Below are 18,746 nucleotides of genomic sequence, written 5' to 3' on the forward strand. Positions count from 1 at the left end.
GAGCTTCTATACTAATCTCTCTTCTTTGATCACTACTCTAAATTTATTAAAACGCATGTGTGAATTAAAAACAAGAATACGATTTCCCGAGAAAAAGATTTCTGGGAACCATATTTATCAATAATTCATGTATACCTGAATATATAATCCATTGAAGAATATCTTTAGAAAAAGTAAATTATATCATAACAATAATGAAATGGCAATATTGACATAAATCATATGAGTAATGTTTATGATAATTATTTATGTATTCTTATTTCTTTGTGTGTTTATGTTTCAACTCCAATTTGGTAGGTGGGGGAAACAGCTGGTAGCTAGAACATATTGCTAGCAAGTGATATAATGTGATGCTGAGTTGAATAAAAGAGTGGGGTAAGTTCGAAAGCCAACACGAAGACGGCCTTCCTTTGTTCAAATCCATGAAAGGTGTGTAAGTGAAGAGAAGGTATTAATTGGTGTATATCTAACAAAAAACACAATTAAAAAAAAAGTAGCGTGCGTCACTATGGAGACAAAACAACGGAACGTGGTATAATAATGTTTCCTAGTTTCAACGTTCCAAAGATTCAATGCACAGTTGTCAGCTGTTCAGTTCAATATGGATTATATATAATAGCATAGTATTCCCGTCAGTCAGTGGATAGAAAACGTATTCCTCTCAAAACAACAATCAACAATAACAATAACAAATAATAAAGGAATAAAATTTCTATAAATTAGAATCAGATAATAAGGATAAGAATATCTGTTAATTCAATTAAAGTAATTGCTTTATGCAAAGTCTAGTGCGCAACGTTGATGTATTGACGCAAGGACTTAAATACAGTATATCTGGACTCATGAACCTCGCAAATCAAACTACTGAATCTCAGAGTGGTGCTTTCTTTGTTAATTTTAATCAAGACTGCACGTAAGTCATCTACTATTTGACCTTGTTATTATCATTAAATGACTGTAATTATTATTTGTCTTGTCATTGTATCATTATCAAGGCTTATATTATCTATTCTAACAAAGGTTTATTAAAAGCCCTTCCGTATTCCGAATCATTTAAATCATTTGTTGCAACGCAATAAAACTCCTACTTCGACTGTTACTTTAATACATCATTGATGATATCGCAATTATTCTTTATCATACTTTTACTTAAAGTTTGGCGTCATCTCTAACTCTTTTTGCGCGTCTTTTCTCGCGCAACTGGTACATACATCTCGAATGTTTTCATTTTATGCCTCATCTAAAATCTATTTATTTTTTATCAAATTCCGTCTTTGATCATGTAAACTCATATAATAAAGGATTTTTATTGAAAACATGAATTTCATTATTGTTTAATGTGTATAAAGTAACCTGTTACTTTCTGATGTCCTTTCTAATATTTTTTTGCCCTCTATACTCATGGCGATCAGTGCATACTTTGATGTATGTAATACGATTGCTTCACACTTGCTACCAGTCCTTGTCCACCAATCCGTTATTATGTATGACGTGATGCTCACTAAATAGCGTCCTATCGTTTCATTTTCAGATTTCCCCTTTAATTGCGTGATCTTTCCATGTTTTATGACTGCACTTCTTTGGCAGAAAGTATTAATTATTATCACAATTTCTTCATGATTGTTTCTTTTTTTTTTTCTTTTTTTTCTTGATATTCTTGAGAGTAAAAATAATTCCACAAAAATAAATACAATCTTATTTTCAAGGTTCTTCATCTTAGTTATAATTCTATACAATAAATGAATGAATGTTTTTACAGAAATTAAATGTTGTCATTGAGATTGAAGGTTGAATTATTAAATATGTTCCATTTTTACTATTTTCAGATCATTATCAGTTGGCTCTAAGGCTGGTTATAGAATTTTTTCTGTGAATTCAGTAGATTATTTGGAGAATATTTATGAAAATGGTAATGTTTACGACTATTAATAGAATCATCACTAAAAATAATAATTATATTTAATTAATAAATTAATGGTAATTTATGAATTAATAAATATATTCATATTATTTTTGTTGTTGTTTTAAGACACTGACGACATTTGCATTGTCGAGAGACTATTTAGCAGTAGTCTTATCGCCGTGGTCACCTATTCTTCCCCAAGGAAACTTAAGGTCTGCCATTTTAAAAAGGGAACGGAAATATGTAACTACAGTTATTCAAACACAATTTTGGCCGTAAAACTTAATAGAGCGGTAAAGTGAATTTTTTGATGATTTTTTTACAAACATTAGCGTCTGATTGAATGAAAAAGAACAACTTGTACACGTTTTTACAGAGACTAGTAGTCTGCTTGGAAGAATCTTTATATATCCATAATATTCGGGACATGAAAGTATTACACACGATCCGTGATACTCCGCCTAATGTAGCAGGCCTCTGTATACTTTCAATAAACAGTGATAATTGTTACTTGGCCTATCCTGGTTCAAATACAACAGGCGAGGTTCAAATATTTGATGCAATTAATCTTGTAAATAAACAGTAATCTACAGTAATTGAATTACATTCAAGCACTTTATTGAGTTTATTTATAATTAATTTATATTGTAGCAAGCCAAAACTATGATTCCTGCTCACGATAGTCCACTTGCAGCCCTGGCTTTCAGCCCTACTGGCACTAAAGTAGCCACGGCATCAGAAAAAGGAACTGTAATCCGAGTATTTCAAGTAAATTATCCAAATTAAATGAGAGACAAATATAAGTCATTATGATAAAACTATAAAACTGAAATACTTGGAATTGTTAATAATTTCTAGATTCATGATGGAGCCAGGCTGTTTGAATTTCGTCGAGGAGTTAAGAGATGTGTGTCAATCAGTAGTTTGGCGTTTAGCATGGATTCAATGTTTTTATGTTGTTCCAGTAACACTGAAACTGTACACATATTTAAATTAGAAGAATCGAAAGAACCGTAAGTAACTGTGTGTAATATCCATGAGAATTAGATTGATGCAAATTTATTATAAATTACTTTACTTAGAAAGTTTTCTATTTTATTGTCTTAATTGTACAATCTATATTTAATTGATAATTAAAATTTCTTTGTTCATGTTTAATTGCATATTATTAATGGAATTCAATTTAAAGCCCGAAACAAGCTCCTGATGAAGCGCAATCTTGGATGGGTTACTTAACAAAAGCTGTCTGTGCATCAGCCAATTATTTGCCATCACAGGTGACTGATGTATTTTATCAAGGTCGTGCGTTTGCCAGTGTTCATCTACCTTTTCAAGGATTAAAAAACGTCTGTGCCATCACTATGTACGTATATTTGAAGAAAAAAAAATTTTATTAATATTATTATAATTAAATAAAATTCAACTTAATTTTGTGATAAAATAAATTTTTTAATTTATAGGATAGAAAAAGTACTGAGGTTATTAGTGGCTAATGCAGATGGATATCTTTATATTTACGATTTTGACCCTGATGAGGGAGGTGATTGTACACTAATTAAACAACATCGGTAAGATAATAAATAATTTTAATTGAATTTAGTTTTTTTATTAAAAAATTTAATTAATTTACAGACTAGATGGTAAACATGATGAAGTGAATTGTGCAACGACGTCGAATACAGGTCCAGATGGTGAAGCTACAACAGCCTCTGCAACTCCTGCTGCCCTAATAGTACAAAATCAAGGTAATTTAAATTATTGACTTATTACCAAATATTTCGACTAAAGTAAATAAGTATGGCATGTTTCCGAAGCGAGTTGAACGTAAAATATATCGTCGACAAAATATGTAACAATTACTCTTATTCTTGAAATGTGCATAAACATTGTTAAAAAATTTTGTATATAAATAATTATGAATATTATTATTTATTTGTAATCATAATAATGATATTGATATTTTATTTAATGGAAAACATGTACACGTGATTGTCATAATTATTGTGCACGTATCAAGTGAATGCAGATGATATGACTAATGTATCGTCTGCTTTTGTTACGCCACACACGCACACAGTAGGTTAACGTGAATATATTGAATTCTTTAATGTGATATATCGTTTAAAATAAATTTCATTCGTGATATTAAATAATCTATAGAAAAATATTAAATTCTTTTTACAAATTTAAAACTCATTAATATTACTATTAATGATATTATTTGTTATCTTTACTATTAAATTTTACAAGTCTAATAGAAAACTAACTTCCAGTGCATGCATTATATCACAACACAATCCAAATCGCATTTTATTGTATAAAAATGAATGAACAGAAAGGAAATATTATTAGTAATATAAAGAACATTATTTTTCATGAAGATACGACTTAATAGAATAACTGTAAATTGAATTAAATTATTTTAATTTATAAATATATTAACAAAGAAATTTATAAACAATTTGATTATACGTAAGACTAATTGTAATTAAATATAAAAATATGTAGACAAATATTTTATTATTTAATTACTCTTATATCAATTAAATGGTTTATAAATCTCTAAAAAATCATTTCTCTATTCAACATTATTGATATAATTTAAATGTTACCTATTATCAGAAGTAACGCAGGAAAAAACAGTAGTTTTCTAAATGATGAAACAATTGTATCGTAATAACTGATCATTATTTACCAATCAGTATTATTAGTATAGGTAGATATTAAATTTTATAACTAATTAATCATCATTGCAAAAGAAAATTGTTGTAGACAATGAGCCTTATAGATGCTTATTCTCTTTGACTATCAAATAATCAAAGCTAGATGACAACTATTATATTTATAATTTACTTATTTATTTATATGTCTCTTCACTTATCTATTTATTTATTTATCTTATAAATGTTTATATTTATCTGATCCTAATGTGGGTGCGTGTGTGCGCTTCTTTGTAATGATGAAAATGTTATAATGACCTTTTATTATTTTATACTCGCTTTTTCTTTTGCTTCTTAACCCCGCAATGAGACTGCCGAAACAATCTCGCCGTGGGGATAGGGGAGCTCAGATAGTTGACCTTACTTGATATATTTTTTTTTCTTTTTATTATCCGCTGAAGCCTGCATAAATAGCTACGCGGGTGCATTGCGCGGCCGCTCGCCAGACTCCATGTCAGGTACTGGTATGTCCTCTATTCAAATTCATCCCCCTCGACTCGCTCTCATTGCTCAGATAAATTTAATTATTAATTAAATACCATCTCATTATCGAAAGTATCTATTGGTACTGACGATTATATATTTTTTTTATAATTTTAAAATAATGCATACGTCAATATACATTTTTTTGTTCAATTGATTTTACCAAGACTGTTACTGAGTCTCAGGCAGATTAAGTTCAAGTTGGATTTCAATCTTGTCCTAAGAATTGAAGTAATGGTTATATTATGTTATACTTTAACTAAAATAATAACATTTAACAGCACACACTCACTCGCACCTAAGTACGCGGCTATTGTACCTTCATGTATTATTAATTTTTTAGCACTTGATAATTGTATTTATTTAGAATCATTAGATTTATTCTGGTTTAAATATTAATTTACCATGAGGTTTAGGTATATTATTTTTATTGATGGTTATTCATTTTGATGTTTGAGTTTTCGTATAAAATAAGAGATTGAGGTAGGGCTCTGGACATATATTTATATATAGTATTAATGGATTATTTTATTATTAATTTATCCATTCATTTTTTTCACACTTTTCTTTTTAATTTTCTCACTGCATGAGTTGGTATATAATTTTCATTTTCAACTGTTTTTTATTATTATTTTAATGCTCTACATTCTTTCCCTTTTCATTTACATCATATTTTCATTAATTTAACGTAGATATTTAATATAACTAAATGAAATAGTTATTAACGTCTGATGGAAGAATCATATTATAGTTATATAAAATAATTTTAAAAATATTAGAAATTATACTAACGTGTCATAGTGCAAAATAGAAGAGTTTATCAGCAATATTGCAATTGATATTGAAATGCTTTTTTTCATATTTTGTCACGCTTATAAAAATACTTTTATGAATGATTATTAATTAAATATGTTAATTCTAGAGTCAGAAAAGTATCATGAAATGATAGCAGCTACAGAGAGTCCACCGAAGGGAGGCGGGCCCTTCCGACTCGATGATGACACTGAATTTCCTCCAGTAACACAGCGTACAGATTGAACACTTGAATGTGATACATATCAAAAGGCATTCAGCTAATCAACTGGATTATATTTGAATTATAAAAAATTTTTTATGGAAAAATGCAAACAAAAAAATGTGATATGGCGAAATGGAATTTATGATGTAATTGTAATATTCATGTATTATTCATTATTCTTGATTCTCTAGATGAATTACTAAAAATTCAAATTCCTTTTTTTAACTGCAGTTTAAGAGGAATATGCAATCATCTGAACTTCAGATCAATCTTTGTATAGAAAATAGGAAAGAAGGTGATATAAAAGAAAAAGTTGAAAACAAACAAACAAACAAACAAAAATAAGAAAAGTAATTTTAAAAAAATTGTCACATTTTCGTGTCGATTAATTGAATGTTAGATTATATTTGTATGTGGACGACTCATGAATGGTGCCAATTAATGAGTTCCATCCGTACTTTAGCAACAACGACGCGCTTTCAACATGAATTCTATTGTAAATTAAATGCAAATAGGGCCCAAAACTTTTGGTATCTGTTAATTGTATGAATAATTAAAATGAATTTTTCAATTGTATACAAAATAATGATATTGTACACAAAACTAAAAGTTATAACAAGTAAAAAAGAAATTTTTAAAAAATCTAGCTTATATTAAAAATACTAGATGCCACAAATGTAATAATTTGGACATTTTTATATTTATGCGTCGTTTTTAGTAAAGATTTACTTTTATAAATATAAAACAAAGTACTAATAACAATTCATGTAAATATATTACGATTGTTTGTGTATTGTCGATACATGATATATTATATATCATTATCATCGTTGGAATCTTTTGATTCTTATCAATAGAGACATGAATATACTAATATATAATTTATCATTGAATCCTTTCAATACAATCTTTTTTATTTATATAAATTCCATTGAAATGTACTAAGGCTATTTTCCTTCTAAATTTTGTATAAAGTCATTAGAGATGATAGCCATATATTTTCACACTGAATAATTTGTTTTTCATGGTTTTTGTAAAGCATGTCATTCACTAAAGAAATCATTGAATACAATTGTCTTATAATAATTATTACTTTTTTATTTTGTAAAATCATATTTTGAATCATTAGAAATAATTATTTCAATTACGCAGCTAGAGCGTGTTGTGAATTTAATTATTTTATTTTTATTTATAATATTACTAGCAATGAACAGTGGAAAATAACAGTGAAGACATAACAAAAGGGTCTATCAAGGTTTATAATCTCTTTGATTACAGAAAATAATATAAATGAATTATCTAAAAAAAATGAGTTATGATAAGATGCTTGTAGTTACAATTTTTTAGTTTAAGTTTTTGTTAATGAAAAAAAAACTTGCATAATGATAACATGTTAAATGATTAAGTGAATATTAATATAGACATCTCTAATCAGTATAAAAAGATGATTACTCAATAATTTGATTTAGATTTTTCTTTTCATAAATTGTTTAATTCGTTAAAAATAATGAATGTGTAAAGTTTACACAAAAGATATAGTAAGACAGGCCCTTTCGTAGTGAACTCACTGTGATGAAATACACAAAAGCGAAGACTTAACTATAGAGATCGTCATCACCATCATCTTGGAAAGCTTGATCACCCTGCGTGGTATCTTGGGCACCACCTGTTGAACTTTGAGGAAATCTGCAAAAATAATTGATTATTTTCTCGAATATCTATGTAGATTAACAAAAATATATAAATTTCAATAAATAAATTTTTTTTTAAATCAATGTTTTGTTGATTCTTTAAAATATTCAAATATTAGATACCTGAAATTGGTGCCGAAACCTCGAGATTGTTGAAGTGTTTGTGCGAACATTTCATACTTTCGAATATCATTATCTGAAACCGAACGTCGAGCAAATCGCATTGCTTCTTCAAAGTGAGCTCTTGTTATTTCGGGTACTGGATCATCTTCATCCGTCTATAAAACGTTAAAAGAATTATATGAAATTTGTTGTTAAATTTAAAAAAATAATTTCAACAGTTACTTGAATAAATATACACTTACATCCATGGAAACTGAAGGATTATTCATACGATCCTTTTCTCTACGTATTTCTGCTTCGATGCACTGTCTAATAGCTAATTTACAGGCACGTTGACAAATTTCTGTCAAATCGGCACCAGAAAATCCATGAGTTACTTTAGCAATATATGATAAGTCCACATCTGATGCTACAGGAGATTTTCGTAAATTAGCTCTAAAGATGGCTTCACGTGATTTTTCATCCGGTAATGGAATATAGATCAATTGATCAAGACGACCCGGACGAAGAATAGCAGGATCAATAATATCCGGACGATTTGTAGCACCAATAATAAAAACATTCTTTTTGGCACCCATGCCATCCATTTCAGTTAAAATTTGATTTATTACACGATCAGCTGATCCACCACCATCACCAACTGATCCTCCTCGAGATTTAGCAATTGAATCTAACTCATCAAAGAATAATACACAAGGTGCAGCTGATCTTGCCTTATCAAATACATCTCTGACATTAGCTTCAGATTCCCCGAACCACATAGTCAATAATTCTGGTCCTTTGACAGAAATAAAATTTGCTTGACATTCATTGGCAATTGCTTTAGCCAATAATGTTTTACCACAACCAGGTGGTCCATAGAACAATACACCTCTTGATGGTTGCATACCAAATTTCAAGAATTTGTCTGGATGTTCAACAGGATATTGAACAAGTTCCTGTAATTCCTTCTTAACATTTTGAAGACCACCAACATCATCCCATGTAACTGTGGGCACTTCAACGATTGTTTCACGTAAAGCACTAGGACTGCTTTTAGTCATTGCATATTTAAAGTTATCCATCGTAACAGCTAAAGAAGCTAAAACTTCCGCATCAATCTGATCATCTTCCAAATCGATTAAATCCATTTTTTCACGTATTTGTTGTAAAGCAGCCTCGGAACATAATGAAGCTAAATCAGCACCTACATGTCCATGAGTTTCAGCAGCAATTTGCTCTAATTCTACATCGTCAGCAAGTTTCATATTTTTGGTATGAATACGCAAAATTTCAAGACGGCCAGTGGCATCGGGAATTCCAATATCAATTTCTCTGTCAAAACGACCGAAACGACGTAAAGCTCCATCAATACTGTTTGGACGATTAGTAGCAGCCATCACAATAACGTGTGAACTTTGTTTCATACCGTCCATCAATGTCAATAACTGCGATACAATACGTCGCTCAACTTCACCATGAGTTTTTTCTCGTTTAGGAGCAATAGCATCAAGTTCATCGATAAAAATAATAGCAGGTGAATTCTTTTCTGCTTCTTCAAAAGCTTTACGTAAATTACTTTCTGATTCACCAGCAAGTTTACTCATAATTTCAGGGCCTGAAATAATTAAATCATTTTTATTAAAATAATATATTACAAAGAAAAAAGTAAAACATATTGAGTTAAGTAAATAGAAAAACGTTAGATTGCTGACCGTTGATGAGGAAGAAAAATGCTCCTGTTTCGTTAGCGACAGCACGTGCAATAAGAGTTTTTCCAGTACCAGGTGGCCCGTATAACAAAATACCACGTGGTGGTTTTACTCCGATAGCTTTGAATAATGAAGGATGACGTAAAGGTAGTTCAACCATTTCTTTAATCTGTGCAAGTTGCTTACGTACACCACCAATATCATCATATCCAACTGCATTTAATGCTTCTTCTTCTTCCTACAAATATTACATTAAATAATTTATTTTTATAATGGTCAAATAGACAAAGCAAAGGGGATTTTATTTACCTCTCGTTTAATGGGCTCGCCTTCACAATGAATAACGGTATCGGGAGCGACAATACAGTATGGACTTGGATCAGTTTCTACTACTTTAAATTCAACAGCCCTCATTCCTCCACGAACAATAAAATTGTCATCTTTATAAACTGGGCGATATGCTTCAAGAAAATATGGTTTCAGGTAGACTTCAAATAAATTTCTGAAATTTCAGAAAAAAAAGATTAATTGTTTGCCAAATGGAACAAAAATAGACAACCTTTGAATTTTTCATAGCAATTAGTACTAACATTTGTACTTTTCATCTACTAAGATTCTACCTGGTAAACTAAGGTTGTCTATTTCAATTTAATAAAAACATGCTAGGCAGCTCATTATACTCTTAGGAGCATAATGTACTTTCCAGGTAACTGCTATATCCTTAATAAGATATTTTCAAATATCTGTAGATTATTGTAGAAAAATCAGATAGTTCAAGTTTGACAAAAAAATAAGTTAAGTCGAACATAAATCTTTCTTACCCAGTAAGTCCTTCAACAGTGTCGTCCATTGGCAAAACGTGAATTCTTTTGCCATATTTGACACTTGGACAAGGTTGAATTGAGACAACATCACTTAAACGAACGCGCAAATTATTTCGTACAACTCTGTTCATTCGTATTTTTTCATTGGGGCAAGTATCATCAGATAATACAATACAAACTGTTTCTTTACGGCGTTTGCCTTTAAGCAAGACTGTATCACCTCGGAACAGTTGAAGCTCACACATCTTTTGCTCTGATAAAGCAACGACCGAATTATCATCGTTTACTGCTTCTTCTACTAATAACCTGTTTGGCTTATCTTTTTTCCGCAATATTGCAGTTGCTAAATCATCACTGAAAAACAAAAATTACTCATATATTACATTATTAACTTGTAAACAGGCCAATATACGATGAAATAATTATAATTAATTTCTATTAAATGACATGTAATGCATATTTCTTTATAATGGCAATAAATGTTGTTAATTGCAAATTTTCTATAACTATGACAAATAAGGAAAAATGTCTGTCACGTTTATGTTGAGGAGCCATTATTGTTGATCAAACGTAAAAATAAAAACAGAAAATAAAGGATATGTACAGTTTTAGTTGTTATAGAAACAATATTTATTGATTTTAAATTATTTATTCAAGTTATTTAATTATGTATTTCAATAGTAAAAACGAAATAAAGAATTAATTATGAAATATAGCATCAGGAAGACATGATGACAACGTAAAATTGAGGGGGTAGCCGTGCGTTGGAATCGTTACGTGCATGAATCACATTCGCCGGTTGAAAAAGTTATTATTATAATCAGAAATCATTTTAAAAACATATTTATAATTTGTTGTATTAAATTTATTCTTACCTTTTTTGATCACCCATCTTAAATTTTTAACTTGATTTATGAAATTTAAGGATTATCGTTCCAATTTCTAATCTTCACTACGAATCGCACCAACTGTACGAATGTAACAACAGCAAGCAAAGCTAAATCAGACGCAAGCTTCTCTCCGTTAGAATTGAGTTGAGAGACATCTAGAAGAGCTAATAACAATATTACATTTATTACCTACAGTTGTTATTTTTTTATTTTTTTTTTAGGGGAGAAAACAAATAGGTATTTCAGAATTTAAAAAAAGATTATCTTACGTGAAAATTCTAATAATATAGTTTTTTTACTGTTATTGTAAAACAAAACTTTTAAAATATACGTAATTAGAAATTGTCCATCAAATTTCTCATAAGATAATTCATATGGAAGAATGTATTATCACCATCTATTGTCCATTGCATTTTGCTCCTCCACAACTATGCAAAGTGACAGAAAACAGCTGATTGAATTTTTTCGATTACGTAGATAATAGTAAACATTTTATTTTTTGATATTTGTTTTTAATTCGTATCTCTAAAAATTATAAATATTGCTTAGGTTAATCGCTTTTACATGATATAAGAGATATTTTGAAGAGTAAATATTATAAATCTTTATTCTATTTGTACTAATGTAATCTAATATTTTCAAACAATGCCAGCGTTACTCATTTCAGTGTCCTACATTGTATTATAATTTTATAACGATCATTTTTTGACTCATTCGGACTTTGTACGATGAATGTAGCGATCTCGATGAACGATAAAAATCACAATCAGTAAGTAGCTAATACAATTGAAAATTATATTGATAAAGAAAATAACTATTCTAATTTTCTATTTCTTACAGAAATAGATTTTATAGAAATTCTGTAAAAAGAAAATATTGGTATAATATTTCAAGTTTTGACAATAGAAATAATAATTTTGGTGAAGTGAAGTTTTAAAAATAAATTATTATTCTAATAAATTATGTGATAAATCAAGTGAAAAAAAGTCATATAATCATAAAACAGCATGGAAAGTATCGGCGGAATACCTGTTGAATGTTTGAAATCTGGAGAATTGTCTAGAATATGGTCTGGCTGGTCCTTGATGAAAGACAGAGAAGTTATAAGAGAAGCTTCAGCCAAAGGAACACACATTGATCTGGCATATCAATTTTTATCTCATAGAAATAGTTGGAATATTGATGAAGCAAAAAATTATTTTGATGAGCAGGTCAAAATATGGATTGATGAATTAATTAACAAACATCAGGTTCATCGAGCTTCTCATATATTACAAAACATAAAAAAAGATCCTCTAGATTATATGCGACAAATTTGTGTTACCTCTACGAATTTTGAAGTAAGGAATTATTTAATTTCTTTTCTAATTCCTAGGCAAGGATTGACTAAAGAAGATACTGAAGTTTGGGAAATAATTAAATATTTGAAACTGTATGAAGAGAAACATGAAAAAATATCTGCAAAATGTTTAAAAGCATTAGATAATGTTGAATTAAATTATCCAAAAATAGATAATATTTCTATACGAGAAATTTTGAATCTTCCATGTGATGTTAAAAATTCTTTAATAACAGAATTATATTTTCTTACTAATGAACCATGCCTGTTAGAAAGACTTGAACCTGACGTCGTATGGAATTACCTTTTGTCAAACGACGATATTAAATTATTAATTGATTGGATTGATATCCAAATGAATGATAAAAAAAGTATTGTTATTCTAAGATACATTTCAGAAGTATTTAACCGATTTAAAATTAGTGATAAAATGATTGAAGATATTGATTATTCTAGTGCATCAATTCCTGTAAAAGAAATTTTACTCAATTATTTTGCCCGGTAAATAAGTTATTATAAAGTATTTGTGAATGCAAATTTAATGTCATTTAATATTAATTTTATTACAGATTTGGAAAATTGATAGAAAAAGAGAAACGAGATGTCAAACTCACATTATCAAGATTATTTAGTGCTCAAATAAATTTCTCAGAATTCGAAAAAGTTCTGTATTCGCGATGGTGTGATTCAAATGAAGATCATTTCTTTGCAAGAGTTCATTCGATTATTTATTATCAAAATACTTCGAACGATTATAATGAAGAATTATATTTAAACGATCAAGAATTATTGGATGTATTTAATAAATTAAACCAAGCTACTCATTTCGATCAAAAAGAATTTAATCTTGCAATTTGTAAAACCATTAATAGAATTTCCGATAATTCTCAAGAATATTTGAAGGAAAATCCGTTTATGTTATTTTATTTATTTTTATCTAATTTCAAAAATTATCACAATTTCAAAGATATAGAAATGGTCGATACCTCATTTACAGAACTAAATTTTAAAGAACTTAATAAACTTATTAAAAATTTATTTACAAACTTACCTTATTTTAAAGAAGCGATAGATAAAGTATCACAAAAAGATGATATTACGATGTATCAAATGCTTCAAGGTTTTGAAAATTTAGATGTTTATGAATTATTTAAGTGGAGACAAAAAGGCGAAGTTTTGCCAAATTTTAGAAGTGAAAATTTAATCAAAAGATACGGTCATAAAGAAGAATTAACTTATAAATATTATTTAAAGGAAGCCAGACCAAGTATGGCAGCATATATTTTCCAAAATAGACACAATAAAATACAAAACAATTATTCTAAGATGTAAGTTTAAATAATTTTTTAAAATATTTATTTTTTTATGACTTAATTATTAATTTATCGTATCATTTATTTTTAGAAAATCACGAATAGCATTACACTCACATATTTTAGGCCTTAAAAACATTAATGATCGAAAAGTAATAAGTACTTGTATCGCATTTATTGAATTTCTTGGAATAAATTCGGAATATTTACGATTTCATGTCACTGCAGCTGATTATGTGAAAAACAACTTGAATATTTCTATAAGTACTATATTTTTTAATTGATATTTTATTCCTCTGCTGATAATATTATAAAAATGAAGGGTTGTACCCATCATGAGAACGATAAATGTAATATACTTTTTCGTTTATCTTTTAGATGACCTTCTTGAGTCGGTGACTTATCAGAACTCAAAAAATTTGGCAATTTTAATGAGTCACTTAGAACGCAGCTTTAAGAATGAATGCGACAATGTCTCGATTAATGATGTTGACAAATTTATAACAGTATTAAAATCATGGAATTTAATTATTCAATTTGCAAGTTTACACAATACTATATATCCATCATTGTTTTTGAAATATTTTGCTAGAAATAAATTATGGTTTGAATTTGTTTTGGTGGGACATATTTTTAGCTATCCACTCGAGCAGGTGAAAATTATTTTAATAAAAAAATGCAATATGTTGTTTATTTCTAGATGATAATAATGAAGTTATTGATTTTAGCTTTTAGAGAATGCAGCTGAATTCAAAGATTTAAATATACGTGAACATTTGTTGATTTCCTTAAGTAATTCTCATATACTTGCCGAGGCGTGCACCAACAATGATTTAAGTAAAATTAAACCATCATTAAATCTATACAAAACTCATATGAAAAATGTAAGTTTTACAATAATGAAATAAATTTATTTATCTTATCAATCACAGATAGATAATGAACTAATTATTGTAATTTTTTTTAGGGATCCTCTTTAAATCATATGACAGAATCATCGAGTAACTTACAGTATTTTCCATTAAATCAAATAAATTGCATCTACAATCACAATCTATGGGTAACCATCTTAAAATATCATCAAAGTCCAGATCCACCAGGTGCTTTATTAAAAGCATCTCGTGAAAATAACTCTCCAATACTTACAATTTTGGCCGCTTGTTATGAACCATCTGCTACATCTGTTTATTGTTATTCATGGCTTATTATTTCCGTTAACAATAGTATATTAACTAATGATTATATTGATTGTTTAAAAGATCAAATTTGGTCTCCACGAAAAGTATCAGATCTCTTTCGAAGAGTAATTTCTCTTGGTTATATTGATACTATAAGCCGAGCTTTTCAAATATTTATGCCAGATAATTGTTTATGCGCTTTTTTTAATTTTCTCGTTCAATATATTAAACATTGTGAGTTCAAAGTGTGTATTAAATACTTGGAGAGTTTTTTAATCAGTTGCTCTCTATTAAAGAGTAATAAAATGATTGATTGGGACGACTCTGAAATGGCCTATACAAATAATGAATATTGGATTGCTATCGTATCTATTGAATGTATTTTAACAGCTTTAGGCAAGTGTTTACAGAGCATTGAATTGCAGACAAAATTACTTGCGATTCTCGTAGAAAATAAGTTTAACTCTTTATTGCACTTTGATAAATTGAATTTTAAAATGCTTTGGGAAATCGTGACAAGTCTTGAAAGTACAAATGTAAAAATTAATTTTACAGCTATAAGGTTAACTGAAAATAGTTCAAATATCAGAGAAGAAGTTGAGAAATGTATTGAAGCATTAATGGGTACTGGTAATTTTAATGTTGCTTTAGAATTAGCAAAGATTGTAGGTCTACCTTGTTCTAAGATAATTTTAAATCAATATCGAAATCGATTAAAGTCTAAGATGATGAAAAAAGATGAAGAAAATGGAAAATTTGATAAAACATTTTGGAAAAGATGTGCGCTTGATATACAAAAGTATAATGTAGGTTTTGAAGATGCAGCAGCTTTTTTTGTAGAGCATGCAGACAGAGTACAATCAGATAAAGAGCGTTATGAGATTCTACATTTAGCTCATGAAATATTGAAACCAATATCGACACATCAGCAGACACTAGATACTATAGAAATGGCCATGTGGAAAGCATGTATTCTAGCTGGACCTAACTCAATAGAAATTGAGACTGAAAAACGCTCATTTAATAAACTAAAAACAGAATTGTTATCTGAAGTTAGTAATCTTCAAGTTAGCTGTATTTTATATAACAAAAATGAAGAAAAAGCAGTTGAAGCTTTAATTAACAGATTTATTGATGCAGAAGATTTGGAAAAAGCACTTCGAATTAGTGCAATTTTCAATTATCAACATACAGATTTAAAAATTCTGATGTTGTGTTTGAGTTTAGCTGAAGGAGAAATAAGTCCAAAGGTATTAAATATAGAATATAAAATGCTCTTAAATGAATTAGATAATGCTGAATCTCAGAGGTTCATTACAAAGAGTAAAAATTTTCAAAAAAGATATTCCGGATATTTTTCTAATCTTTCATCGCCAAATAGAACTCTTGATAAAGATCTATCTACCTCAATCAGCAGTTCACAAGAGATAGTTGATGAATCCGGAATAAATTGTATTACATTGCTAACAAAATTGAAAATGAATTTAAAATATCAATCTAATGTTGCAAATAAAATATTGTTACTGTGTAGATTATCTGAAATTCTCAAGAAAAGCTATAACTCATTGTTAACATTAGAAGATCCAATGAAAATTTTATCAGAGTTGACGACAATCAGTCATGAAAATAAATTTGATCTTATGCAAGACGTTATAAATATTTATAAACTAAAAGATAAAGAAGTAACGAAATTTTTCACAGAACAAATTATTCTGCATATAACTACACAAGTTGGAGAGGATTTAGATGATTCTATAGCAATGTGGAATTATCCTCTTTCAAATAATTTACTGATCCTTAGTTTTTGTAATGATGCCTCTTTAATAGGTTGGGAATTGATAAAAAATGTTAATGTACAATTTAGTAGTTCTTATACACTAAAAAAAGATGAATTTATATTAAAAGTTATTGTGGAGCTCTTAATTCATGCTCATTATTTTTTTACTTTTGACTGTAATATGGAAGGTATCGCTTATGTCTTAAGAAAGTGTCGAGTTCTTTCGCATGGTCTACAACAATTAAAATTGTGGAATTTATTGGTGAGATTAATGACTGGAATCGGTCGATTTACGGAAATGAATTACATTTTACAAATTTTAAAAGAAAATCATCAATTTGAATTGTTATTGAGGAAACGATTAGTCAATAGATCAGGATTACGAATAGCTTTATTGGAATTTTGTAAAAAACAATATCCTAATGATAAAGAATCATTTAGTTATGTTGCAGAACATTTTTTACTTTACACTGAAAATGCGATAAGATGGGAAAATGAAGCTAAAACGGTTATAAGAGAGCTTATCAAAGAAATAAGAAGAGAACGTATCAGGTTAATGAATAATTTTAATGGTCCAATAAAATTAACAAAAAAGAATAGAATAGAAGAGAAATTAGAAATGGCCATGTCAAATTATACTCATGCATCAGAAAATTATTTAAATGATGATAAATTGAATATGGCGAGTCGTTGTTCACATCAAGCACAATTAATTGCCTTACAGTTATCTTTGCTTAATAGTGTTTCTTATAATCAGGAAGCCATATGTTTATTAGATTTAAATGATGAAGAAGTTGCTCGAGTAATGTCACAGTCTTTGACATTCCCACAAATACTTATTCTTATTGAAGCTTATAATCATAATGCTGATTGGTCAAGTCTGATTTATCATCATGTAATTTTAAATGGAGATATTAAATTTTTAAAGGATTTTCTGGCTAACAAGCGCCTTACTTCTGCCATCGTTCAAGACTGTGTTTGCAAGTAATTATTTTTTAATATTACTTAAGTTTTACTATTAAGTTATATGTTAAAATAGAGTTTATTTAATTCAGAAAATTTAACAAATATCTTTAATTTCATGGAGAAATTTTCGTTTTATTCTATTATAAAAAAGGTTGCAATATTTGAAAAATAAGGTAGTGCTCTGAATAATGAAATACTTTAACGTTTGACTCGCTGCTGTGAAGTGACATGAAAGTATTTTGAATTGAAATTTGAATCGATGTTGTTAAACAATGAAATCCAATACCATTATATAAAATTCCAATGCAACATTTTGATATAAAAGAAAGAAGCAACTGAATAGTATTGATAAAGAATTTCCTTTTTAATAATACTAATAAAATATAGAGAGATATTATTGAATTGTTAAATAAAATAAATTTTTTTCTTTTTATCTCAATTGTAAATAATATTATTGAAATGTATGTAATTTTCTTTCAGATATCGAGCAGAGAAATGTATATCAAAACAAATGACACTGAGTATGCAAAGCCTAATCTCTGAATTAACTGATGTAGAATGTAAATATATATTAGCAAGTCAACTTGGATTTAAGAATATTATTGAATCGATGCTATCTGATTCAGCTATTAGTTCATATTTGAAAGATACCGTCTGGAAACGAGGTTTTAATCCTCAAAAATTTATAGGAGAAAATTTTCATGGTTAATTACAACGATGACTCTTAAAAGGATAAATGAATATATAGTTTATTAAAACATAATTAATTATTTTTAAATAAGTTTAATGATATAAATGTAAATATTATTATTATAATATATATGGTATAT

At 28.4% G+C, this 18,746-nt stretch overlaps 3 protein-coding genes across 7 annotated transcripts; 2 read left to right on the forward strand and 1 right to left on the reverse strand.

Annotated features, from left to right (window-relative positions):
- The first annotated feature begins 28 nt into the window (after positions 1-28).
- Atg18a (Autophagy-related 18a) lies at positions 29-7,498 on the forward strand. 4 transcript variants are annotated; one of them, XM_035080397.1, is made up of 12 exons: positions 29-173; positions 298-913; positions 1,827-1,909; positions 2,030-2,196; positions 2,280-2,474; positions 2,555-2,671; positions 2,762-2,916; positions 3,093-3,266; positions 3,364-3,471; positions 3,536-3,648; positions 5,025-5,087; positions 6,029-6,474. In XM_035080397.1, the coding sequence occupies exons 2-12, from the start codon at positions 777-779 to the stop codon at positions 6,142-6,144; spliced, it is 1,428 nt and encodes a 475-aa protein (XP_034936288.1). In that variant the 5' UTR covers positions 29-173; positions 298-776; the 3' UTR covers positions 6,145-6,474. The 4 variants fall into 4 exon arrangements, 3 of the variants coding, with proteins under 3 accessions (XP_034936288.1, XP_034936289.1, XP_034936290.1); XR_004690145.1 differs by lacking the exon at positions 29-173 and having other exon boundaries at positions 235-913; positions 6,029-6,270; positions 6,356-7,498; XM_035080398.1 differs by lacking the exon at positions 29-173 and having other exon boundaries at positions 242-913; positions 5,025-5,081.
- Positions 7,499-7,594: 96 nt separating this feature from the next.
- On the reverse strand, positions 7,595-11,466 carry TER94 (Transitional endoplasmic reticulum ATPase TER94). Its single transcript, XM_035080391.1, has 7 exons — positions 11,329-11,466; positions 10,451-10,807; positions 9,939-10,131; positions 9,633-9,867; positions 8,181-9,535; positions 7,939-8,093; positions 7,595-7,810 (listed from the first exon to the last, which is right to left on the reverse strand). Exons 1-7 carry the CDS (start codon positions 11,343-11,345, stop codon positions 7,720-7,722), a joined length of 2,403 nt encoding a protein of 800 aa, XP_034936282.1. The 5' UTR covers positions 11,346-11,466; the 3' UTR covers positions 7,595-7,719.
- A 305-nt stretch (positions 11,467-11,771) lies between these two features.
- LOC118065229 (spatacsin) lies at positions 11,772-18,744 on the forward strand. 2 transcript variants are annotated; one of them, XM_035080386.1, is made up of 9 exons: positions 11,772-11,931; positions 12,011-12,112; positions 12,184-13,183; positions 13,252-14,010; positions 14,087-14,259; positions 14,374-14,648; positions 14,724-14,879; positions 14,963-17,934; positions 18,397-18,744. In XM_035080386.1, the coding sequence occupies exons 3-9, from the start codon at positions 12,351-12,353 to the stop codon at positions 18,623-18,625; spliced, it is 5,397 nt and encodes a 1,798-aa protein (XP_034936277.1). In that variant the 5' UTR covers positions 11,772-11,931; positions 12,011-12,112; positions 12,184-12,350; the 3' UTR covers positions 18,626-18,744. The 2 variants fall into 2 exon arrangements, with proteins under 2 accessions (XP_034936277.1, XP_034936276.1); XM_035080385.1 differs by having other exon boundaries at positions 11,772-12,112.
- Positions 18,745-18,746: the final 2 nt, after the last annotated feature.

Source organism: Chelonus insularis, unplaced genomic scaffold (assembly GCF_013357705.1).
Source record: "Chelonus insularis isolate UGA/USDA-ARS -01 unplaced genomic scaffold, ASM1335770v1 contig_276_pilon, whole genome shotgun sequence".
Lineage (NCBI taxonomy): Eukaryota > Metazoa > Arthropoda > Insecta > Hymenoptera > Braconidae > Chelonus > Chelonus insularis.